Below are 24789 nucleotides of genomic sequence, written 5' to 3'. Positions count from 1 at the left end.
TAAGCTTTAAATATTAAAATGTATTTACATATGCACAGTCTGAAGGGGACAGAGCAGCACTCCTGGCTGACTACTGGCCTCTCCCTGCAGGATTCACAGCCACGGGAGTTGGCCCTGACGGACCCCCTGTGACCAGGTATGAAAAATCTATAAATGTGCTTTATGCAAAATGTGGGTCCACAAACATATTTACACAAGTTTCTCCCCCTCCAGTGCAGAGGCCACAGCTCGAGGACAGGTGGTGACAGCAGCTCGGGCGACAGGTACAGCCTTCCCACAGGTGCTCCAGGCTTCGGAAGAGGCAGGAAGTCAGGGCCAGGCCGGCCGCCCACGGGGTGCGCCGTCCTGAAGGCCCAGCTTGGACACCAGGCCCACCTCGGACAGCCTCCTGCCTCGGAGGCTGTGATCCCCCAGCCGTTGCTGGGTCGAAGCTGGGGAACCCCAGGAGGCCAGGATCCAGGGTGGGGGTTTAGTGCTGGCCCTTCAGAGGGGATGTCAGGGAGTGCAGGTGGGGGCTGCAGAGGCCTGCAGCCTGGGGTCAGAGGTTGCTCTGCTGCTGGGGCTCTGTGGGGCTCTCGGAGGCGGAGGAGTGGCTGGGCAGGGAGGCTTTCGTGCCATCAGAAGATCCCGAAGGGGACTTGTACAGGAAGCAGGCGGCCGCGAAGAAGAGGAAGCCCAGAACCTGTGGGACAGACAGCAGGGGCCTGCTGGACCTGGCTGCTGCCCCCTCTCAAGGACCCTAGAGCCCAACCCCCTCTGGAGAGAAGACACAGGGTTCCCGGTGACTCCCACCTGTCAGTGAGGGGAGGCAGAGGATGGGGCCAGGGAGTGTTGCAGAGGGCGTAGGCAGTGTCCCCCAAAGGACATGTGCAAGTCCCAACCCAGACATGTGAGGGGACTTAGAAGAGGGTCTTAGCAGAGGTCACTAACTGAGGGATCTAAGACTAGGCGTCCTGGATTTAAGGTGGCCCTAAATTCAATCACTGGTGTCCCCACAGGAGACTGGTGCACGAGGGGAGGGCCCTGGAGGCTGGGGGGTGCGGGGCAGGCATCTGCACCCAGACCTGCTGCACAGAGGTGGGCGGCTCTCCCTGAGCCCCGGGGACAGCTGCTGGCTGCTCTGCTGGCACCTCAGAGCCCTGATGGAGGTGTCCTGCTGTTGGGGCTGGTCTGTAGGACCTTGCAGGGGCAGTGACCCAGGCAGGGCCTCTATACTGTGTCGGGGTAGAGCTGGGCTTCCTTGCCACAGGGACTTTGCCAGGTGTGAGGGGCCATGTGCAGAGTGCAATCACGGGTGGGCACACCCTCAGGGGATCACCCACCGGGCTTCCTGGGCACCCCTGGGCTGCAGGCCTGAGACAGCACTTGGGAGGGCTGTTTCTAGTGGTCCAAGGCCAGTGTTCCCTGGAGTCTGTCGGCACCCCCCCACGCACCATCCCAGGCCCACCCAGGGCCTGTCTGCTGCAGGGCCCTGGGGCACCCTGGCAGCAGGAGCAGTGCGGGGCACACCACTCTTTTGCAGAGCTGCAAATCCCCTCTGACTTGGCTATTTTTATGCTAATCCCAAGAGGAAGACCACAGGTGGCTGAGAATCCCCAGGGGCCAAGACTCCCAGCCTCAACCCAGACCCTGAGGCAGTTGGAAGCTCAGTGTTCTGTCCCTCAGGGAGGACCCACCAATACCGCACTGCCCCCAGGGAGCCCCACTGCCGACAGGGAGCTCTCCTTAAGAGCAGAAGAAAGAGGGTCAGGCTGGGACATGAGGGACTTCACCCACGAGGCCTGGCTTGGGAGCGCAGCTGAGTCCAGGGGCGGCTGCTCTTGACTCCCGGCCAGGACTCCCTCCACAGCACGCTGGTGGGATGGGGAAGGACACCCCTTTTGAAAACCAGCTGTGGGAAGGTCTGTGGAGGCAAGAGCTGGACACACGGGCTGGCCTGAGCCCTAGCTCGCTGGGGGGAACCACCCTGGGCCCTCTGCTGTAGCCCTGGGCCTCCTTACCTTGTATGTGAGCCCCGCGATGAGCATGTACTGGCTCATGGCCGCGTTCTGGTACACGAAGCAGGAGCCCTGCTGGCCACACTGGTCCTGCCAGAGCAGGCAGGCCCTGTCAATCACCCAGCCGAAGGCGATGGGCCCCGGGATGCTGCCTGTGGACAGGGCTGGATTAGCACCCGGCAGGGGACTGGGGGCAGTGGAGACCAACGTGTGTGGGCTCTCGGCAAGGCAACTCTGCCCTTGGTGTTGTCAGGGGCGAAAGGGACACAAGTGGCCCATTCTCTGCAGACTGGCACCGGTCGGGAGTGCCCCATCTCCGAGCAGGGGGACTTTGTGTTAATGAGGGAGGCAACCCTCTGGGCAAAAGAAGACCAAGGGCGCCCTCTAGTGGTCAGTGAGAGAAAGGGCCTTTCCTAGCCGCGTCATGCCAGGCGGCCCAGCTTAGGGAGAAGTCACCCAGGTGGGCCCTTGTGCAGAGAACAGCGTACAGGGTACATGCACTCTCAGGTTGCACGGTACCTAGGGTCCTGACTAGGATCCACTGGATTCCCAAGGCAAAGGATCTCTGCTGGTCACAGACGCACCTGCAACGGAAAACTGCAGCGTCGACACACACACAGTGTGGCTGCACCCAAGCCACACCCGCCAGGCTGCCACCTCCCTGGGTGGTGTCACTCCAGCACTGGCCGGGGTCTGAGGGCAGGCGGCCTACTCACCGCAGCGTGGCGGTCAGCGCGGGGATGCTGCTGAGGAAGGTGAAGAGGATCACCAGGAACACGAGGGCCAGCAGCAGGGGCTTGCTCGGGCAGGTGGAGGGGCACTTCCCCTCAGTGACGTGGCCAGGCTCCACAGAGACGCTCGGAGGGACACAGCTGCAGCCTCGGTACACCTGAGGAGCCAACGGCAGCACTGGTGGTAGGGAGCAGGCCCGGGCCTCCCAGTCCCAGGGCTGGGGTGGGGCAGTGGCCACTTACCTTCTGGCCACCTGGGCCTGTCTCGGCGGCGGGGCAGCCCGCGTGGCAGGGGGAAAAGTACTGGGTGCCATCGGAGCCGCACACGGGGCTGTAGTGTTCGGGCCGGCAGTGGCAGACAGCATTGCAGGCGGCTGTAAGGTTCAGGTGGCCTCTGGGCAGGAGGCTGCGGGGAGACCAGGGCAGTGGGAGGGAGGCTGGGGCCAGGTGCCCATGGCCCAGGGCAACCCAGAGCAGGCCCCACGCCCACAGGTCTGTGCCACCCTGAGTGCCCTGTGAGTCACTGATCAGCCAGGTGCCTCCGGTTCTCCCAGGGGGCTGGCGTCAGTGCCCTGACCCTCTCTGTCTGGCCTCCCTTTCCCTGAGGGGCCCCAGGGTGTTAGGAAAGAGCATCAGGCACAACTGCCCGGCCTCGTCTTGCCCCACGCAGGCAGTGCACGCAGGCTTCCCGCCATCGCGAAGCAGCACCAGGCCCAGCATGGTGCACGCTTGCTCCACCTTTCCTCTGTCCCCAACTAATAAAGAGTCTTGGTGGCGCCTGAGGACCGGCCTCCTCACTCCCTCCAAGGAGAGCCCTGTGTGTGGAGGGCACCTTGGGGCCTAGGCCACTCGGCAGGCTCCAGGACGTCAGCTCAAGGGCTCCCGGAGACAAAGGCTGGGCGCAGGTGTGGGCTGCGTGCGAGCACCTCACCCCACTGACCCCGAGGGACAGGGCCCTGGCATCCCCTCCCCAGGGCGAGCCCACCACGCTCCTGTCGACACAGGGCCCTGTGAGCTGGCACTACTCCACCCCCTGCAGAGGAGACTGAGGCCCAGAGCATGCGACACTTCAGGGGACAGAGCAAGGACCTGGTGGGCGGTGCAGTGGACGCTCTGCCAGGGCCATCCTCACCCTTTCCCGCCCTAGGGAAGCCCTCGGGGGACACCAGTGCCCATTGGTGTGGCACCCGCTGCTGGGTCTCACCTTCCACCATAGCCAGCCGTCACGCCCGCCACGGGAACGTTGGGGCAGTGTGTGAGGAAGACCAAGAAGGACAGCAGGCTGATCAGGGTGCACAGCAGGCAGAACCGGACAGTCCCAGCGCCGCGGAGCTTGAACCTGTTCACGAAGTAGCCGCCCAGGAGCGTGCCTCCACCGCCCGCCGGCACCACCAGGTACCCTGGGCAACGGGAGGGTCAGGCAGGGCCCAGGTCCTGGCCTCCACTTTGTGGGCAGGGAAACTGAGACGGGCCGCGCAGTGCTGGGACTGGCTGAGCTCCCAGCTGCTGCCTGGGCAGAGCCTCTGTGCAGGGTCTGAGGGCGTAGCCAGGGCAGCTCTGGTCAGCCTGGGCCCCACCGAGCCTACAGGCCAACCGGGACTGCGTCTGATGGGAGGCTGGGGTTGCTGGGCACATGGCCTCCGTGCTGAGAGGTGCACCAGGAGGCCTCGGGGCAAACTCAGCCCTTGGCTACATGACCCAGGCCCACTGTGGGGGCAGGAGAGAGGAGGGCGTGCGGGAGTGGGAGAGGGGCTTGAGGGAGTGACTGGGTGGGTCTGGGCACGTAGGGTAAGCCCAATGGGGCCAGGTGAGGAGTGGTGTCTGGGGAGGGGTCCCAAGTCTGATGCCCTCTCTGGGCCCTGCATGTGGGGACCTGGCCAGTGGGCCAGCCTGCTGACCCTTGCCCATGCTGCACCGCTCTGGGGCACCTGCTGCCCTGTGTGGGGTCCACGGGGATGGGGCAGCTGCCAGCCCAGGGTGCCTGTGAGCACCACTGAGGGAGGCCTGAGCACCCCCACTGGCCCTGGAGGCCAGCTGCCTCGCCAGTGAGCGGTTTAGGCTTCCACCAAGAAGCCTGGGGACACCAGTGCCCGGTTCACAGGGACAGACAGCCCCGGACCCCATCTGGGACAACTGGCAAAGTGGCCTGGGTGGTGAACTGGTGGAGCCCGCCCCACCCTCTGGCCTGGAGCGCTGCCCACTCAGAGGGACATGGTCCTTCCACCAGGCTCCAGGTTGCCCTGGGCACTTGCTTCCTGCCTAGTGGGGAAGCAGGGTCCCTTTTGCAGAGCACCCCGAGATCCTCACCAAACAAGGTGGCAGCTTCTGAGGCACTCAGGCTGAACTGAGCCTCGAGGAACTTGGGTCCGAACGTCGACATGGCGGTGATGAGGGTGGCCTCGGTAGCCCCTGCCAGGCAGAGCAGGATGAATGCGGGGTTCTTCAGGAGGAGCCACATAGAGCTAGACAGGGAAGGGGCATGGGAACCAGAGAGGAGACAGAGGGTCAGAGTTGGCCAGATCCACCCTGAGCACCACGTGCCCCAGTTCTGAGGGGCAGTGGAGTGCAGTGCAGTGAGGGGGCACCCCACATTTATTCCATAGAAGCCAGGAATGGGCACAAGACTCGGCTTGGAAGGTAGAGGGCCCCTCTGACCCTCTCATCCTGAAAGCTGCTGAAACTGATGGTGTAAGAACCCTGGATCTGCCACGGCCACATTTCTGGCCACCCCACAAGGAGACCTGAGTGACCAGACACTGCTCAAGTGCCCGCCACAACCAGCAGAGGGGCCTAGAGCATGACAGGGAGTCGGTGGTCACCAAGTCCAGGCTGGGTGGGCCCAGGACAGGGCCCGGGGTTGCCAAGAGGTCTCAGCCTCCAGACCTGGGAGAAGGGGCGGGGAGCCTCTGGGGACGGGAAGTCGGCCCTTCAAGGAGCCCTGGGTGGGCTTGGCCAGCTCCCAACCTCTCTTGGCTTGCGCATGGGGACGGTGGCCATGGAGGGGCGGGGTGAAGCCAGGCCCTAGGGCCGACACAGCCTGCTGGTGCCGCGGTGGATCTGTCTGAGGATGCGGAGGACGGGGGCCTCTATTCGCGGCTTCCATCTGTCTGGCACCCAAGGAACCTGGGCAGGTGCATGTCCCCCAACAGCTTCCCGGTGGGGAGGCGCCTCAGTCTGCCCCCCTGGGCCAGGGTGAGAGCAGGGTGCCCCGAGGAGGCCGCTGAGCTGACTGCTGACCGTGGGCTTCAGCCGAGCAACACAAGGCACTTGAGAGGGCGGGGGCGGATCCGCCCCAGCAGTGGGGCTTGGCGGGACTGCAGTCAAATGCCCAGCTGTCTCAGTAGCCTCATGGGGTCCCTCCCTGTTCCCAGATGCCACTGGTCTCCTGGACAGGGCACAGCACCGTCTCCCGGCTCACAGCAGGGTAGGCTCTCTTCCGTTTTTGACAAGAAAGCAACTTCTGGAGCGCCCTAGGGAAGGTGGTTGTGAACCCTCTGCGTGCACGCTGGGCCTTGAGGGCTCTCCTGCATGAGCCGCTCTGGGCGTCCTCTCAGGGTCCCACAGCGCCCAGGGCTCCATGGCCCTGTGGCTCCTGTCTCAGCAGGACAGGCGATGCCCTCCTGCCCAAGCCCATGTCAAGGTGATGCTCAACATCTGACACCCTAAGGTCCCGTGTTACGAGGACGTAGGACAAAAATAGCTTCTGAGAAGGAGGTGTGCACTGCGTAGCCACCGTCGCCTCGGAGCCGACTCTGCCAGCAGGCACCTCTCGGAGCCCAGGCAGGCGAGGGGGTGGCGCAGGTGCCAGGCAGGCCCCAGCAGCACTGGCAGGGCTCCTTCCATGTGGAACAGGAGCTCGCCAGACTTCAAGATTGTATGACTTCAGGGTGAAAAAGGCTTCTCTCTGTCAGCTACTGAGCTCCCAGGGCTCAACACGGGGAAGAAGAGAGTGCTCAGGAGACCCCATCCCAGAGCAGGTCCAGGTGGGCACGGGGCACGGGCTGGTCCTGCAGGTCCAGGTGGGCACGGGGCACGGGCTGGTCCTGCAGGTCCAGGTGGGCACGGGGCACGGGCTGGTCCTGCAGGTCCAGGTGGGCACGGGGCACGGGCTGGTCCTGCGGGTCCAGGTGGGCACGGGGCACGGGCTGGTCCTGCGGGTCCAGGTGGGCACGGGGCAGAGGCTGGTCCTGCGGGTCCAGGTGGGCACGGGGCATGGCTGGTCCTGCAGGTCCAGGTGGGCACGGGGCATGGCTGGTCCTGCAGGAATAGGTGGGCACGGGGCACAGGCTGGTCTTGTAGATCCAGGTGGGCACGGGGCAGAGGCTGGTCCTGCGGGTCCAGGTGGGCACGGGGCACGGCTGGTCCTGCAGGTCCAGGTGGGCACGGGGCACGGCTGGTCTTGTAGATCCAGGTGGGCATGGGGCACGGCTAGTCCTGCAGGTCCAGGTGGGCACAGGGCACAGGCTGGTCTTGCAGGTCCCAGTGGGCACAGGGCATAGGCAATCCTTCAGGTCCTGGTGGGCACAGGACATCGGCTGATCCTTTAGGTCCTGGTGGGCACAGGACATAGGTTCATCCTTCAGGTCCTGGTGGGCACAGGATATAGGCTGATCCTTTAGGTCCTGGTGGGCTCGGGGCATGGGCTGGTCTTTCAGGTCCAGGCAGGCACAGGGCACAGGCTGGTCTTGCAGGTCCTGATGGGCACAGAGCATGGGCTGGTCCTCCAGGTCCTGGTGGGTGTGGGGCACAGGCTGGTCTTGCAGATCCTGGTGGGCTCAGGGCATGGGAGCCCTGCAGGTCCAAGTGGGCACAGGGCACAGACTGGTCCTGCAGGTCCAGGTGGGCACGGGGCACGGGCTGGTCTTGCAGGTCCCGATGGGCACAGGGCATGGGCTGGTCTTGCATGTCCTGATGGGCACAGGGCATGGGCTGGTCTTTCAGGTCCAGGTGGGCACAGGGCATGGGCTGGTCTTGCAGATCCCGGTGGGTGCGGGGGTACCGGCTGGTCCTGCAGGTCCTGGTGGGTGCAGGGCACTAGCTGGTCCTGGTGCTCAGGGACTGAGAGTGGGTGGTGATGCCCTGAGAGTTGCCCAGGCCTGCCCCGCTGTGGGGGGCCTGGCTGGGGAGCAGTGTTCTGTGCGGAGGAATGCAGACATCCTGTCTCTTCATCCAGCCGCAGGCTGCTGGGCAGACTCTCGTGTTGAATTCTCCAGAGAACCAGCTGTGACCTCAGTGGAGAGTGCTCCTGGAGTTCCCACCACGGCTGCTCTAGGAAACTAGCCCTGACGCACTGAAGAGGCCCATGGGGCCCATGTCCACCCTGGATGAGGCTCACTGCTCTGTGCTAAGCTGGCTGTCGGCCGTTGGCTCTGAGCTGTCAGCTGGGAGTGGGGAGCATGACCTGGCCTGGCATGGCCGCTCCAGCACCCCTGTCCATGGGGCCTGCTTGGCCATGCCATGGGTCACCCCTCCTCAGTGGACAGCTCCCCCTTCCCTCTGGAGAGCCCCATGGAATACAGAGTCCTGCAAGATGAGGACCCTGGGTACCAGGGGTCCACAGCTCCCCACTGTCCCTCTGAGGCCCCAGCAGCTCAGGCCTTGTCCCTTTGTGCACAAAGACAACGAAGCCAGACCACAGAGAAGGAAGAGGGGGTGGAGTGAGGCCAGGAGCCAAGGAAGTGACTGTGGGGGGAGGCAGGCTGGTGGCCAGGAGGGTGGCAGCAGTGTCCCACAGAACCAGGGACACCTGCAGGTGATCCCCAATACCTGGCCAAGCAGCAGGGCCCAGGCTGTGGGACAGGGCTCTCAGGGGGTCTTGGGGCCCGACGCAGCTTCCTGGAGACCCCTGGGGCACACAGGCCACAGGGAACCTTGCTGGTATGGAGCAGGTTCTCTACAGGGCTGCAAGGTGCCACGGGGTGTCCTTGGGTGTGGGCTGAGGCCCCGGCCCCTAGTAAGGGAGCCATGGTGGCCACAGCCCTCACTCAGGGACATGACCTTGGCCCAGGAGGCTCTGCCTAATCTTTGCCCATGTTTTGGGGTGGGTGGGTCATGAAAGAGGCTCAGGGGCTGAGGGGTCACCATGGGCCCAGGAGGGCCTCTGGGGGACTTGAGGACGAGGCCGTGCTCCCCAGGGCCTTACAGGGGCAGGTCTCGGATGGTCCTCCCGCGGGCCGGGTTGCTCGCTGCCTCGTGGCCGCGCTCTCTCTGCTGTGCTTCTGCTGCCCTCATGGCCACGTAGCGCTGGGAGCCTGGAGGGAGAGTCAGCAGGTGGCCGCAGCTCCCAGAGGGCACAGGCTCTGCGGGCCGACCCTGACTGCTGCTCCACCTCAGTTCTGGGGGCACCTCCTCTGACACCTTCGCAGCGACTCCTCGGAGGGCAGACAGTCCCCCAGAACCCCAGTGCCACCTGGGGCTACCTGGGACAGCGGGAGCACCAAGGGCCTGCCCTAGGCAGGACAGGCTGCTGCGTGGCCAGGGGCAGTGGGAGGAGGCCACGGAAGGAGGCCACAGCTACGGCTGACCAGCCTGCCCAGCCTGCAGCACGGTATCCCTCCTCCCAACAGGAAGGTTGGATCAAGGACCCTGAGACCCCCCCCCCCCTTGCTCCCCAGCAGTCAGAAGGACTTGGAGAAGGAAGTGGACGGGGAGGCAAGGGGGTAAACCCACCTGGTAGCCGCCGGGGGTAGCCGAGGATAGGGATGGCGATGAGGAAGGCCGCAGCCCCAGCACCCAGGAAACCGATCCACCAGGCACCAACCCACTGAGGGCTCTCCGTGGTCAGCTCTGTCCTGTCAGGAGGGTGACGGCATCAAGGTCACCGAATGGCTCAGTGGTACCCTCCCCGCTACACACAGGCCAGGTGACTGACTGGCTCCTCCTCTGCAGACCCCCAGAGTCCCTCCACACATGGTCAATAGAGGCCCACACACTGCAGCTGCCATCCCCTGGGACAGCTGGCTCCAGGTACAACCCGCACTCAGGACCCGGAAAGGGGGTCTGCAGCCCAGTCCCAAGGGGCCCAGGAGGGGAGGGCTCTCCAAGCAACAGCAGAGTGTCCCACACCCAAGCCAGCACAGAGGGGGACAGATTGCACCCCTGGGCTCCAGAGGGCTCTGCTGGAGTGCACTAAGCTCCGCAGAGACCCCTGCACATGTGACTGTGACCTGCACAGGACAGGCAGATTACAGTGCACGGGAAGCATCATGGGAAGCAGCAGCCCTGGAGCCCAGGCCGGGAGGAGCGGGAGCAGGGCAGCCTGCAGAGGGGCAGGGGGACACGGGCACCCAGCAGAGTGAGGAAGCCCCAGGCAGCCTCTCTGCTCTGTCCAACAGGAGACACCACGGCTGCCCTGGGGGGACCTGCTCTGCCTCCCACCTTTGCACAGGGAGCTAAGTGTCAGACGTGGGGACATGAGCCCCGGCCCCTCCAGGCCCTGCACTGTCCAGTCACACTCAATGTGTCACCCTACCCTACTGCTAGAGCTTCTGGGAGGACAGAGCTCTAGAGGCCCCAACAGGTGCCATCGGCAGAGTCCCAAGGGATACTGGTGCCTGAGACACATTGTGCCCTCTGTGGACAGGACAAAGGACTGGAGCCACCAGAGCCCTGTGGCCCTGGGTGGCAAGGGTGAGCCTCCCCCTTCTCTTCCATCCCCATCTCTTTCTCCCCACCGTTCTTGCTTTCTCACCCTCCAACTTAAAAAAAAATTACTGTTTGGTATTGGGCATTAAACCCAGGAGTCACGTCCCCAGCCCCCATCCTCATTTTTTTGAGACAGGGTCTCACTAAGTTTCCGGCTGTCCTGGAATTTGAGATTCTCCTGCCTCAGCCTCCAAGGGGCGGGAATGACAGGTGTGGCCATGGTGCCCAACTCTCCTGCTTTAGTCACAAAACTAGCATCACAGACAAGATTCGGGAAACAGAGGGCACAGAGTACCCTGGGCTGGCAGCAGAAAGGGGCTGGACCCAGCAGGTGGGGCACAGGGAAGCCCTCTGCCCCGCCTCCCCCAGGCCGGGCTCCCAGAGCCACCCACAGACCCCCGAGTCCCTAGCAAGGCCGTCCCCAGCTCCCCCCGCTCTGGCTCTGTGCAGGGACCCAGGTCACTCACCGTTGGCCCAACTCCGTGTACACGTTCAGCATGGCACCTCCAACCAGATAGCCAGCAGCAGGGCCCAAGATGGCTGCAGTGTAGAAGATGGCTGGGGGGACAAGAGTTGGGGGCTCAGGAGCCACCCTGGTCACTCCCAGGGGGCTACACCGTGTGTTTGCACCTGCTGTCCACCATGGCCCGTGGGCCAGGTCCGTCCACAGCCTGAGCCAGGCCTGACACCTGGGCAACATCACCTTCTCAAGATGCCCCAAGGTGAACCTAGACTCCCCCACGAGGGCAGATGTGCCCAGGACCCACTTTGTAGGTGAGGGCGGCAGCCACGGCCTGGCCCAGGTGCAGGAAGGGCCCAGTCCCCAACCAGGGTTTGGGAGGGCCAGCCAGGCAGGCGTCCACTGGTGGAGTGATGCAGCCCCAGCTTGCCTGGCACCCAGGGTGGCAACCTCTGGGTGGCTGAGGAAGCCTGGTCCCCAAAGTGCCACCCAGCTGCTGGGACCATCTCTAAGCTGCCCCTCCTGGGAAAGCCAGGTCCCAGAGGGGGACATAGAAAAGCAGGCCAGGTGGGCAGAGCGAGGCTCAGGCGTGGGAGGGGACTGGGTCCACTGTCCCAACACAGGGACAGCTGGAGGCTGCAGTTGAGGCCCCAGCAGAGGGCCCACCTGGGCAGGGTGGGGAACACGCCAGTCCCGGGTGGCTGCAGAACCCAGGAGCTGGCCACTTGGTCTCAAGTCCTGACTCTCCTGGTTCCCTTCCTCTACTTCCCGCCCGTGGGGCCGAGCCGAGCAGGGGTGGGCTTGTGGGGAGACTGGCAGGGCGGGGCCTGCCCTCCTCACCTGCCCGCAGGGCTCTTCCCTGCATGGGGACGCTCTGCGGCTGCTGCTGGGCCCTGTTCATGCCTAAGGGAGCCCCACGAGGAGGGCAGACCCCATGTGGAGCCTTGGCTGGGTTCCCAGGTCCTGTGGCCTGGAGCCCCTGCTGGGGGCCTTGTAAGGGGGCAGGCATCCCTCATGCCCCATGGCACTTGGGTGAAGCCACCACTGGCTGCCATACCAGGTGGGGCTCTGGGGCCAGAAGAACCAGGGAGCCGTGAAGGGCTAGACCCCCACCTACTGTCCACAGGTGCCGGCTCAGGACTGGCTGTCCCCACTCTGCTAACACCAACTGGCCTCTAGCGCCCACCCTGGCCCCTCAGCCAGCCCACTCACCGATGTAGACGGGCGAGTAGCTGGACTTGACGTTCTCGTCCAGGTAGGTGACACCCAGCGTGTAGAGGGGCGTGGCACCCATGCCGTGCAGGAACTGGCCCAGCATGAAGACCAGCCGGTAGCGGGACAGGCCTGAGGTGCTGTCCGCACACACCACGCTCTGGTTGGCCGGGCACGTCCTGGCCCCTTCATCCACCTCCACCTCGTAGTGGCCGGCAGTGAAGTGGGGCAGCGCGAACACCAGCGAGCCGCTGCCCAGCACCAGCACGCCCCAGCCCAACCAGCGGGGCTTGTGCCCGTTGCCCCCAAAGTAGCTGACGAAGGTGAGGCAGAGGCAGGCGGCGATGTCGTAGCTGCTGGCGATGAGCCCGCTCTGGTAGCTGTGCAGGTCAAAGCGGCGCTCGATGGAGGTGATGACCGTGTTGATGAAGCCGTTCACGGTCATACCCTGCAGGAAGGAAGCCACGCACAGGAAGAAGAGGAGGCCCTTGGGCGTGTTGAAGACCTGCAGGCACCGGGGTGCGAAGGCCCGCCAGCCACACGCTGTGTCCTGGGGACCCTCGGAGATGGAGACATAGCGCACCTCACGGGGCCCCAGGCTGCTGTGCTTCTCAGCCCTGGGCTCACACAGGAGCTGGCTGCAGGAGTCCAGGGGGCTGTGGGTGGAGCACAGGGAGACGGGAGTGATGCCAGGCAGGGTGGGGTCAATCCCGTTTTCAGTGGCCGAGGGCATGCTGGGAAAGAGGAGCTGCGGCATGGAAAGGAAGCCCTTGTCCACCGTGACATGCTGGGGCATCCTGCCCCAGGGCGAGGGCTTCAGTAGGTCCCTGAGACAGTCGCAGGCCAAGTGGCTGAGTGGAAATCCAGTGACCGGGTTGATCCTGTGGGAAGAGGTGCTGGTTAGCAAACCTGGCCTCCGGAACACTCTGACGTCCCTGTGTGATGGCCCAGCCACCCCATCACAGGTGCCTTCCCTGACCCTCCCCAAATCCAGGGTGGCCTCTGAGCAGACCCAACCTGAGGGCATCCTGCCTGGTCCCATGTCCTGCCAGGTCCCCATTCCAGTGCTCCTGTGAGCACCGCAGGAAGAGGCTGTGTCCTGGGAGGGGAGCCTGCAGGGCTGAGGCTGAGGGCAAAGTGCCAGGTGGAGGCCTCGAGGTGGGAGTGGGTGGGACATGGCAGGACTGCACAGGGACAGCGGACCCGCGCTCCCCGCCCACAGAGCTCTTCCTGCACACAAACTGCCTTTGCCGCCTGCTGGTGCAGCGCCCCAATGGACCCAGCCAGGGTGAGCAGCAGACGCCAGCCCAGCCCGATTCTTCCTGAGGTTCATGCATGGGCGGCCCTTGTGCCCTGTGGCACAGAGCAATCATGTGGCTCCAGGTCTCCGGGGCATGGGGACCGAGATGGGCCTCTGAGGCCCCAAGGAGCCCTGCACACTGGGGACAGGCCACGCCAAGGTCACAGCGACTGCCTGTGCTACACGGTGGGTCTTCCGAAATGCTTGGAGCGGCACTCAGTTCTGTGGAAGCCCGCTGCCTGGCTCAGCCCTCCTTGCAGGAGCAGCCCCACATGTGTGTGCCCTGGGCTCACAGGCTCCTCACTCTCCCATGCCACCCAGGAAGGGAGGTGCCCGAGTCCAGGGGCACAGGTTCCCCCAGGCCCAAGTCCTCCCAGGAGCACAGGTGGCAGCTACTCTGCAGGGTACAAGGCCTGTTGCAGGCTTCCCTCCAGAAACAAGCCGTGGCAGAGCACACCACGGCTCAGGGGATCCTGGCCTCCAGCATGCGGCTCCTGGGCCTGCCTGGCCTCCTGTCTCAGCCCCGAGAGAAGATATGCTGCTGCCCCAGGACCTCGGAGCAGGACCACGTGTGGACATTGGGCCTTCAGGAGGGAATCCCATTTGACCAGGTCCTTGCAGGAGGGAAGGTTGGACACCAGTCTGCTGGGGGGAGGAGGCCGTGAGAACACACGCAGGCCACAGGCCAAGACAGGGCAGCTGCTCCTTGCGGCTTCGGGGGACCCAGTGCTGAGACCCTCCATCCTGGACTTGAGCCCAGCAGCGGGGGGCAGCAAGGTTCTGCTGTCTGCCCTGCCCCCTCCCCTCCCCGCCACCTGGAGTCTTCATTACAGAGGCCCCAGGAGTCCCAGGGACCTCAGGCTGCCATAAGGGGCAAGGAGGTGCCTTGGAGCCCCCAGGACCCAGGGGGTGACGAGCCTGGGGAGGCCCAGAGTGCACCGGGCAGGGCAGAGCGGCAGCTCACAGGCCATGGGCGTGGGCGCTGGGGTGCTTCTGGAGGCCTGGCTAGGGTGGCCTTTACTGACAAATGTCCTCCGGTACTGGGGACAACAAATTCCCGGCTTTGTTAGACTTTAAATAAAGGGTAGGACTTTAGGCAAACCAGGGACAGGCCCAGGGACCAGCCCCAGAGCCAGAGTGGGGTCTTGCCAGGACTGGGGGTTGCTCCTAGGTTGGCAGAGACCAGGCAGTGTGGCCTCCCTCACTCCCTTCCGGGCCCCACAAGATGCCCCCTCCCGCAGTGCACCCCAGGGCTGGGCGCCCGGGCCCCCTCCACCTCCTCTGCCAATGCTGGTCCCTCAGCCCACACATCTCACAAGTGCCACAGCCAGAGGCCACAAGTGCCAACCCAAAGGCCCACTCATCTCCTGCCTCTCAAGGGCCTGGAACGCCACAGACTTTGAAGAAGCCCTCTGGCTGGTGACATCTGGTGGGTGCTGACTGTACCAGCCTGGCCTAGCTGTCCAAGGGGGTGCATGGTTCGTCCAAAGCCACGCAGCCAGAGAGCAGCAATCAGGCCCTGATCCGGGCGGCTGGCTTCGGAGTGTGAGGAACCACGACTCTCTTATGAGGCAGTATTGAGAGAACCCTGACCGTGGCAGGCGTGTGTGCACAGGCCCCGTGCTGACACTGGAAATGGGCACTGCTGGGCATCGGCAGCTGTGTTTCGATGCCAAGAACAGCAACTATTTGACCGCAGTCATCCCCGGGGGCCTGTTCTCAGTGCCAGTGACCAGGCCAGGGTTTTTTCTCCTGTGCCAACATCTCTCTGCCAGCTGGCTGCCAGTTCAGCCCTCAGGGCAGTGCCAGAAGGAAGGAGGGGGGCTGCGTTTACACAGCGGAAATAACAAGCGTCCCAGAGGAGCCACAGGTGGTCGCCTACAGCGCCAAGCCACCCAGCAACCAGCCAGGGAAGCCAGTGAGTGCATTCAGTGCTGCAGGGGTCAGGGCAGAGGGCATGCTGGAGCCAGGGCTGGACGGGGCAGGGTGACAGGGAGGGCCATGCACCAGCCCAGACACTGGGCTACCAGCAGGCTCAGGATGGAGAGAAGAATGGAGGTGGCACGAGGTCCCCCAAAACTCTGGGGGGAGACCTGTGGCTTTGCCCTCCAACGCCAACTCCAGCGTGGGCTTTGGGCTTGTCCTACGCCTACTGAGCCTGCTCAGCCCTGGCCTTGGGGTGGCTATGGCACAACACAGGTGACCCAAGGACCAGTCAGCAGGGTGTGGAGGAAGTCAGGCCACAGAGCTCCTGTGACTAGCAGTGGCCACAAAAAACCCAAGAACTTCCTGCTCAAGAAAGAAGCCATCTTGCAGAAGGCTGTGGTGGCCCTGCTCCGGGCTCAACTTCACCTTGAGCTGAAAACTCTGACCCAAGTGTGCGAAGGTCGGCCTAGAACTAGACTTCGCTCCTACATTCAAGTGAGTGCTTTAAAGTCCTATTTTAAATACTAGCCAGGGACCTTCTGGGCTTACAACCTGCTCCTTTTAGGAAGGCCAGTGAAAAGCATTCTGTGGCCGTTTGGAGGTGTCCACCATTGGGCCTGCACAGCATCCCTGAGGGGTCAGCTCTGTGTGCTCAGGCCTCTGGTGGCTGGGCCGAGGAGCGTGCCTGTGTCACCTGCAGCCTGTCCTGCCTCAGTCCAGCCTGTTCTCCCAAGACTGGACGCCTCTGCTCGAGCCTTTTTTTTTTTTATGAGTAGCAGTCCCCTCAAAGGAGGCTGAGTCCTGCTGCTGATTGGGGAGAACCACAGCCCCTGCAGGGACCTGGCTTGTGTCCTCCACCAGCAGGGTAGATGAGTGGTAGGGGACTCTGCCAAGCCCTAGCCTTCCCAAGGTCTCCCACAGATGCCTGGCACCATGGATGTGGCCCTGTTGAGTGAACAAGCCAGAGGGAGGTGCCCTGCTCATCCGCCTTGCTGGACTTGAAGGAGCCGCACTGGACACATGGCACAGGCCTTGAGTCCTGAGGCATCTTTCCACTGCAGACACCAGCCCCATTCAGGAAATGAAGGCCACAGCCGCAGTAACCACACAGTGACATAGTGGCCAGACACGGCTGGGCGGACGCGGCCAGCCCCACCTTGGTCTTGTGGCCACAGGCTTCCTCAAGACAATGCTGGTGAGGCCTGGGGCAGGGCCTGGCCCCTGAAAAGCAAGCTTCTTCCTGGGATCTGCCAACTTCTGGGAAGCCATAGCAGATCCTGCCGGGACCTTCCTTGGAGGTGAGCTCAGGTCACCAAGTGCAGACAGCACATGAGTCCACTGGCTCTTGTCTCGGTCTTGGGCCCTTTGTGGAAACCTGGTGAGCCAAGGAGGGTGCCATGGCTGTGTGAGGCCCCTGGCCCCTGGTCCAGCCCCTCTGCAGAGGGCAGACGCTGCAGCTGGGCTGGGGTCGGGCTGACCCTTGTGAACTGTGTCCTCTGGGGCCGGCGAGTATGTATGTGTACATGAGTCTGTGTGTGCACACACGCACAAGCGGGCCCATAACTTTTCTCCTGTTGGAATAGGATTGGACGAAGGGGTGCCAGCTTTGGGCCTGCTAACCCACAACAGCAGCAGACGAGCCCCAGCCCCCCCAGGCTCCCAGCACTGGTGTGCTCTGGCCACCTGACAGCATCCCTCAAGATGGCACTTGGCTGGGGGATGCAGCCCGCCTTGACCCTCGACCCCCATTCAAAGGACCTGCCTCTCCCAAAGGCTTCCCTCAAAGGGCCATGGAGATCTCAGAACTGCCCCCTCATCATAAAGCTGGCCACGTGGAGCAGGGTGGTCAGTGCATAGATGGACGACACCTGCTCTGTGGCCAGCACAGGTGGGCTGAGGTGACACTGCTTCTCATGGGGCCTGAGTTATAGGCCGGGCTGATGCTGAGGGGGGCCTGAGCAAGGCAAGGGCTGCAGCCGGGCAGCTGGGGACAGCAAGAGGGAGACCTGGGTCCAGGGGATGGGCAGCCATGGGGAGAGGAGACCACACCCGCAGGGGAGGGTCAGCAGCTCCTGCCAGTGTCCCTGTCCTGTGGAACTCTCATCCAGAAAGCCCCTTGCACTGAAGCCTGGGTCTCCCTGTGGCCTTTGCAGAGGCACCTGCTTTCTGAGGCCAAGCACAGTGGTCTTGGAGCTGGGCCGCTAGCCCCTGGGGTACTGTGCATCAGCTTGGCTGGGCCATGGGTGCCCGGACATTTGTCTGACACCAATTTGGGCGTCTCTGTGAAGGTGTTCTGGATGAGATGCATTTGATTCTGGACAGGGTCCAGCAGGCCACCCTCTCAACATGGGTGGCTGCAAGTGGTCTGTGGGAGCTGCCCAAAACAGAAGGCTGCATATGAGGGGCCCCTGCTGGGAGCCACTGCGGCCCACCTCTGGGCTGGAGCTACGCTGCCAGCTGTCCTGGGCCTCTGGGGGCTGTCTAAGCTCCCAGGACTTGCTGGTCTCTATAATTGCTGAGCCAGGTCCTTACAAGTCCCTTTATGTGTGTCCAGCTGGTTGTTCTTCTCCCACATGCTGTCTTAACCTATGCAGTGGTCGCTCTGCTCCTTTGTTGCATGCTGGACACTGGGGTTCAGGCCCTCTAGAATGTGGTCCCCCAAAAGGGTCCCATAGCCCCTGCACCTGGCTGCAGCCTGCTTGTGCCCTGGGTCCCAACAGCCCTGGCTGTGGAGAGCAGGTGGGAACTGGGAGTTCACCCTGGTCCCCACCAGGGAAGAGCCTCTGACAGCACACCCAGCACCATCACACTTATGAACAGCCCACGGGCCCACGCTGGCTGGCACCTTCCTGGGCACACAGACCCTGTGACATGCAGCCCGTTGTGGGAGGTGGGTCCATGGCCCCTGCCAAGCTGGGCACACTCTCCACTGCCCTGTCCCTAGGATAAACTCTCTGCTGGGACTTCTGCCATGTGTGGCCACTGAGCAGCCAATAGCAAGGAGCCTGGGTGAAGCCTGCCCACGTGCCCAGACTGGGAGCCACCACTGGTGCTCTGTGCAGTAAGGTCCCTGGGGCACTGCTGGCTTCTGGGCCCCACTGTCTCCCTTCATCCCAAGGGAAAAAGCCAAAGCTGGAAGCACCTGGCACGGTGCCTCGGGTGGCCTCCTCGGGTGGCCTCCTTGGCCTGAGCAGAGCACAGACTGAACTCCACTCCTCAGGGCAGAGGGAGAATGCAGGGCACTCGCTCTCTGGAGAGGCATGGGCGCCCCTCAGCCTGCCCCAGCTCTGACCAGGACAGCTGGCGGGGCAGGAGGAGCCCTGACAGATTAGGCCAAGATGATTAGCTGGGGCCTGGTGCGTGCCTTGGAGCCTGCGGCCAGTGGCTTACTGGGGGCTCTGGGGTACACACGTGTCTGTGCCTGGTCTTTCAGGAGGGGGCTGCGGGAGACCATAGGTCCCTGCTGAGTCCCCCGCACTATGTCTCAGGGGTAGCAAGTGCTGACCTTCCTCTGCGTCTGGCCAGTGTCTAGGAAAGAACCCAGTGGCTCCCTCAGGAAAGCCCTGTGAGAAGCCAGGGGCCCCTGCGGGTGGCCACCAGATGGGGAGCCTGCAAAGCCTCCACTTGCAGCCGGCATGAAGGACATGGCCTCCCCAGGGTAGCCCTCAACCTGGCACAGTGCTGGTGCTTGCTCCTGACTCCCTGCCCGATGGCCCAGGGAGGCCTGAACCTTCCATGTCTGGGGATGCTCCAGGCCTGGTTCCTAGACCCACCTGGACCTTGGTGGCCAGGGCAGAACCACAGGTTCCATTTCTCCTCTCTTTAGGCACCAGCCCCAGCCAACGACCTGTAGCTGGCTCCCTGTGCTGCCCTGCCCTGTCACCGGCCCTCAGGAGAACAGGACACACTTTTCTTGCCTCCTGAACCACCCTGGTATCTTTCCTGGGCAGTGAGGGGAGGCACTTCCACATCCAAGAAAGGGCTCAAGGTACTTCCAGGGCAGGCACGGGGAGGGTTCAAGGCTGCTGCACACCTGGCACAGCCCAGCATGCACACCTGGCGACCACAGCAGGTGAGGTGCAGGAAGCCAGCTGCTTTGCATAAAGGCCAGCAGGGAAGGAGAGATGACGCAGAGCCCCTGCTGGGGCACAGGGCTGGCTCCAGAGGACCTGCCCCCCCCCAGCTCCTCCCACTGCACCTGGGAGTGTGGGGAGGGCGGGACCAGCTGAGGGAAGCAGCACATTGTCCCTCCTCTGCCTCCTGACCACTCATGGACCTGGAGGACAGGCAGAGGCTGTCTGCACACCATGCAGGTGCTCCCACCTTAGGCAGGCCACTGACCTCTCTGGGCCTCAGTTTACCCCTGCAATGTGGCACAACGTCATGAGGGCGAGGGTCCAGCCCCTCTACACCCACGGGCCTGGGCACCACTGGGGCTCATGAGGAACATATCAGTTCCCAACCTAGGAACTGGCACACCTGGGCCCCTCCACCTGTCCCCACACCTGCCTCCCAGCTCATTTGATGTCTAGGGACACGAGTGGCTTGCATTGTCCTCACGTCTGGCTCCCACTGCAGCACTGCCATTGTTAGTAAGCATGTACGTGGTGGCCATGACCGGGTTTTCCTGAAGGTGGGGGTTCACAGCCCCATGGTTTTCATGGCTCTCCTGGGTTCTGCAGGACCAGGCTTTGCGCAGATAAGGAATCCGCCTGGCACAGCTAGGGCACTTTGTTTTCAGATGTCTTCTTAAGCCCATGGGTCTCCTGAAGGATGGACTCCAAGGACAAAATCCAGTGGCCTTCAGCAGGTGGGGGAGGGAGGCCTGCTGGTCCGGGCACTCTGGCTCATATCCAAGGGCGGTACCTCAGATACCCAGGGCCTTCCAGATGAAACCACGGGGAAAGGCAGGCCTGGGTGGGCGAGAGGGGCCTCAGAAGAAGCCTGGGCTGGTGGGGTGGAGAGGAGACAGTTCAAGTGCCCTGGCCCTGGAGTCTGGGGTCTCTGGCACTAACAGACAAAGCCCTGGCTGAGGCGGGCAGGGGATTTGAAAAGCACTCGCCCTCCCCCAGAAATGTGATGCTGATTCTGCGTGATGCTGGAGGGAAGGAAGCTGCACCCTGGTTGTCCAGGGGAAGGAAGGGGTGTCCAGGAAAGCCAGAGGCCTTGGCATCTGAGGACAGTGGCTGCAGAAGAGGTCCCCAGGCCCCAGCTCCCTGCCCTCACCTCCTGTTCCCTCTGCCATGACCCCCAGGAGGATGCAACCCAGGGTCCAGCGAGCCCATTCCCCATGCTCCCTGACCCATGCACTGCTGGTGCCTTCCCCCTGCCGCATCTCCAAGGGCACAATCCCTGAGGGCCTCTCTGATTACTCGCTGTGGTGGAGGACCAGGGTTCTGCCCCCACTGTGGTCACCAAGACCACACCGAGCCCAAACAAGCAACAGGTCCCAGAACAAAACAGCAACAGGGTTTCAAGAACTGTCCAATGGTGGCCCTTGTCCACACTCCACTGGACACAGCCATGGAGGAGCAGGCGTGTGCCAGCACGGCTCCCCACCTACCCCTCCTGTCCACAAGCACAGGCTCACATTGCCCGTCCTGGGGCCCATCTCCTACCATCTGGGGAGAACTCAGGGACAACTCAGTCCTCTGAGTCTATGAAGTCATAAAATCATATGGACTCAGTAGGACCACCTGGGTGATAGAGTAACACTCGAAGACGCTTCTAGACCCAGGCTGCGCAGGCCCAATACTACGCTCCACAAATGAACTCTGATCTCACAGTGAGCAGGAAGCCTCTGCATCTGGACGTGAGAGCTCAGCCACTGGGCGTCTACTGCCTGCTGCTAGGTCCTCTCACACCACACTGCCCTCATCCTGCCTGCCCTGCCCTCCGCAGTGGTGGGCAGGGATCTGGTTGGGACTTGCCCAGCACCTGCTTCAGGACCACGCCCAGTGAGGCACAATTAGGTCATAGCTCCCTTGGAGGGGAACAGCCCATGAAGATTTTCCAGGCAGTACCTGCTGGCCTTGCCCAGCGGGAAAGCAGGACAGTTCCTGACGCAGGGCAGTCAGGCTGAGCTGGCTCCAGATGGCAATCAAGAGGCCCCTGCCCTGGCCCCCTCCGCAGCACATGTGTGTCCTCCCTCCCTGAGAGACACCCTTCCTCCTGTATCCTTAGGTCACAGACTGGCCTAGCCAAACGCGATGTCCCCTTAACTGTGAGCCCTCCCTGGGTGCCCTGGGTACTGGTCTACCTGCTGCGGAGAGTGTGATCAGAGACTAATGTGGAGGTAGGCAAGCTGGGCAAACGTCTCACCTCACCCCTTGGGCATCCTGGTGCCTGGCAGGCTCCCTGGGCCGTAGGAGTGTGAACAATGCCCCCTGCAGGGGCACAGAACAGCACAGAGCACCTCCCTGTGCAGGGGACAGCCACCTGCTGTCAGTGATGGTATGACCAAGATTCTGGAGCCAGGAGACCCAGGTGCTCTCCCCTCTGAAGTCCATCTGCCCCAAGTGCAGAGAGGAACTTCTCAGGGCTGGGAAGAGCCAGCTTCGGATCAGGCAGAGGTAAGCTAAGTTCTGAACACACGCTTCAGGATCAGCGATGGAAAACAGCCCCATCGCTGTGGAAAACTACTGGGGTTCCAAGTCTGCAGAGGGAAGTACACCCCTTGGCCACGAAGGAGGAAGGCCGCCCACGCCACACTGGGCCTCACTGGGCCACACTGAGCCACATCGAGTCAGAGGCGGGAAGAACCCCGTCCTCAAAGCGCGATCACGCTGGTCCCTCCCCTTCTCTCTCAGAGACCTGGTGAGCTGGGGCCGGCCTCCCCGCGGAGGTGGAAATCCGGGGCGTCTGATTTGTCACGGGTTTCCTGGTCCCCGGCCAAATGTGTGCACAGAGCACCGGTGGGCGGCTGGCACCCCGGTTTGCATCCTCCCGGGCCAGGGGAACCAAGGGCTGCACCAGGGTGCCAGCTGTGGGAACCATCCCACTCCTCCTCCCCTCCCTGGACAAAGCCCCACGAGAAACTTCTGTGCCTGACGATTTCCTCCTAGACTCGCAGCAGCATCCGGTGCAGGTGGGTGACCCGCTGCTACCCTGAAGCCCTGGGCAGTCACATCTGTCCCCGGCCTGACCCACCGGTCTACACCTGCGTGAGCTCGCAGCCACTTGCCCAGGTCACCAGCTCCGCTCTCCAATCGGCTCTAAGCCCCCAACCACCACCCACTTTTCCTTACGCACCGCGGCAGCAGGGGACCCCTTCACCCTCCCCTCGCGGAGAGAAGGGCGAATTTTGAATCCGGTTCCCCTCGGTTCTGCCTCCCCCGGAGTAGGAGCTCGGGGCGCACTGGGGATGCCCGGGCCTGCCGCCCGCCAGCATCCCACACCTCTCTCTCGGGACTAACGCTGCCTCGATCTGGCTGGGTCCCGCCCGGCCTCCGCCGGCACCTGCCGTGCTCCTGACGTCAGCAGGTCTGGTCCCTGCGCACCTGGGCCGCGCCCCACCGCGGCGCCCGCTCCCGCCCCCAGTGCACTCACCGTCCTGTGGGCCCGGCCGCCGCGCCGCGCTCCGCGCTCTGAGCGCAGCGCGCTGCCCACTCCCGCTTCATTCATCGCTCTGGGCCGCCCCCACCGCGGAGGCCGCCGGGTCTCACCGCGCTGGCCAATGGCAGCGCGGTCCGGACGGGGCCGGGCCCTGAGCTGACAGCTCCGGGAGCGGGAGCGCGCGCGCGTCGCGTCGCGGGGCGGGGCCGGCGGGCGGAGGCGGGGCGGGGCGGGGGCAGGACCCGAGGCGGTGGCACTGAGTTTCGCGGAGCGCGTGGCGGAACCAAAGGAAGCCGCGGTTTCTCGCCCAGCTCGTTCAAAAGGCCGCCGGCTTCGAGAGGTGGGCGGCCCCGCGAAGGTCACCGCCGGCTCCCAGGTCCCACAGGCGCTCGGCCCCTCGGCCGGCCTAGGACGCTCCTGCGCACCCTCTCCCGGGGAGGCCACGGTTCCTGCCCACAGCTTTTTCCATAAAACGATGTTGCTTTGACATTAGCGCTGACCTGGAGGGGAGGGTACCGGATGCATTCCCCTGACGTGCGCCCTGTTACATTCCTACCAGTGGTTCCCTGCTGCGACCTCGAACACCTCACAGAACCCCTCTGGGCCTCAGCGTCCTCTCTGTGAGTGGGGGCAACGACAGCGCCTCCACACAGAAGGTTGAAACTGCCCCAATGAAGAGGGAGGCTGTTGCATAAGAACAGGATGTGGAGTTGCCAGGTGTCGGCCGCCAAGGAAATAGCTCTCCAAAAGTTTCTCCTTTTTGGTTTCCGCAAATTCATGTAGGAAGACGTCTATAAAAGTCACCCCTGGTCTGGGAGTGTGGCTGGCTCAGCTGAAGAGCCCTTGTTTGTCAGGGGTGGGGGCCTGGGTTGGATCCTCAGCACTGCAAAGAAAGAGGAAAAAAGCCGACTCTGCACACTGAGTGTGACTCCTGAGATGAGCTGGGTGAGGGAATGACCAGACAAGGTCCAGGGCAGTGAGGAGCACAGGAGCTCCAGCTCCCCAACCAGGAGGGTAAGGCAGGGCCGTGTGGGGGTGTCACTGCACAAAAGAGAAGCAGGTGCAGGTGCAGGGACTTGGGAATGTCTGCCTGCCCCGTTAGTTAACAAAGGGTCTTCCTTCCTGCGGCACCTGGTCCTGTGGGTCCCTGCTAATTTCCACAGGGCCCCAGCCTGTCTGTGTGCCAGTCCTCACTCCCAGAATTGAAGTGAGGTCCAGCTGCTCCTGACACTGCCCTGCAAGAGAAGAAACCAACCAACCTTTGTTCTGGACCCTGGTAAAGGACGACGCACTGCAGGAGCCAGGCTCTTCCACCTGAAAGGGGAGGTGGGGTGCACCTGGAGAGAGCAGGAGCAGCCTGCAAATGTCTCCCCAGTTGCATGGACCTGCTCAGGTGTGGAGCCCCACAGCCGACCAGAGAAGCCTCAGAGGTGGTGAGCTCCCTGTCAGGAGCCCTGGGAGGAGTTCGTCTCCTGTGATGTGATGCTGAGGAAGAGCTCCCACGTCAGAGGCAGGGCTGGACTCAGTGTTTCCTCAGCTTAGTTTTGGATTATATCCCCTGAAATTGTTATTTGGACAAATTTTTTCCTTTAACCACTTGTATTTTATTAAAAGGGTAGGTTTATTTTAAAGAAGGCAATTCAGTGTCAATTACAGACAGGTCACCATAAAAATAGACAAAAGAAAACAAAAGGGTATTAAATTCTCACCAAATACTGCTGCCTGCTGAGGGCCTGAGCCCCAGGCTGACCTCAGACCCCACCAGATATTTCCCAGGATTCCTTGCACCATCTTAAAGGTAAGTCCACAGCAAACATTTCAGGCCTATTCATGCAAAACACAGGCCCTGTCCTGTCCTCAAGGCTAACCCTGGCACCCACGTACCTTGAGGAGCCCTAGGGGCACCCGCCAAACTCACATGCCTCAGGGGACAGAATGTGTGGCACTGTGAGGTCCAATGGTGTC

The 24789-nt window shown here is 63.0% G+C and overlaps 1 protein-coding gene and 1 long non-coding RNA gene across 4 annotated transcripts; one reads left to right on the top strand and one right to left on the bottom strand.

Moving 5' to 3' along the window:
* On the bottom strand, positions 1-22902 carry Slco4a1 (solute carrier organic anion transporter family member 4A1). Of its 3 annotated transcripts, none has more exons than XM_027954283.2 (12): positions 22819-22902; positions 12045-12925; positions 10840-10930; positions 9398-9519; positions 8871-8979; positions 5036-5190; positions 3933-4128; positions 2972-3134; positions 2714-2886; positions 2517-2581; positions 2001-2149; positions 1-682 (listed from the first exon to the last, which is right to left on the bottom strand). In XM_027954283.2, exons 1-12 carry the CDS (start codon positions 22887-22889, stop codon positions 539-541), a joined length of 2319 nt encoding a protein of 772 aa, XP_027810084.2. In that variant the 5' UTR covers positions 22890-22902; the 3' UTR covers positions 1-538. The 3 variants fall into 3 exon arrangements, with proteins under 3 accessions (XP_027810084.2, XP_071465170.1, XP_027810086.2); XM_071609069.1 differs by having other exon boundaries at positions 2001-2087; XM_027954285.2 differs by lacking the exon at positions 8871-8979 and having other exon boundaries at positions 9398-9514.
* LOC139704797 (uncharacterized) lies at positions 22130-24463 on the top strand. The gene is made up of 2 exons (XR_011706822.1): positions 22130-22357; positions 23384-24463. It is a non-coding gene; the product is annotated as an uncharacterized lncRNA (long non-coding RNA).
* The last annotated feature ends 326 nt before the right edge of the window (positions 24464-24789 follow it).

The sequence above is a fragment of the Marmota flaviventris genome, chromosome 2, assembly GCF_047511675.1.
Source record: "Marmota flaviventris isolate mMarFla1 chromosome 2, mMarFla1.hap1, whole genome shotgun sequence".
NCBI classification, from domain to species: domain Eukaryota; kingdom Metazoa; phylum Chordata; class Mammalia; order Rodentia; family Sciuridae; genus Marmota; species Marmota flaviventris.
The sequence above is the reverse complement of the archived record's forward strand: the minus strand, read 5'-3'. Positions and strand labels throughout refer to the sequence as shown.

Coding starts and splice junctions, on each gene's coding strand:
- Slco4a1 (XM_027954283.2), bottom strand. CDS start 22,889: ATGAAGCGGGAGTGGGCAGCGCGCTGCGCTCAGAGCGCGGAGCGCGGC. Junction 10,931..12,044: donor CTACTCGCCCGTCTACATCG/GTGAGTGGGCTG, acceptor TTGTCCCCCCAG/CCATCTTCTACACTGCAGCC. Junction 2,887..2,971: donor CAGGCCCAGGTGGCCAGAAG/GTAAGTGGCCAC, acceptor TTGGCTCCTCAG/GTGTACCGAGGCTGCAGCTG.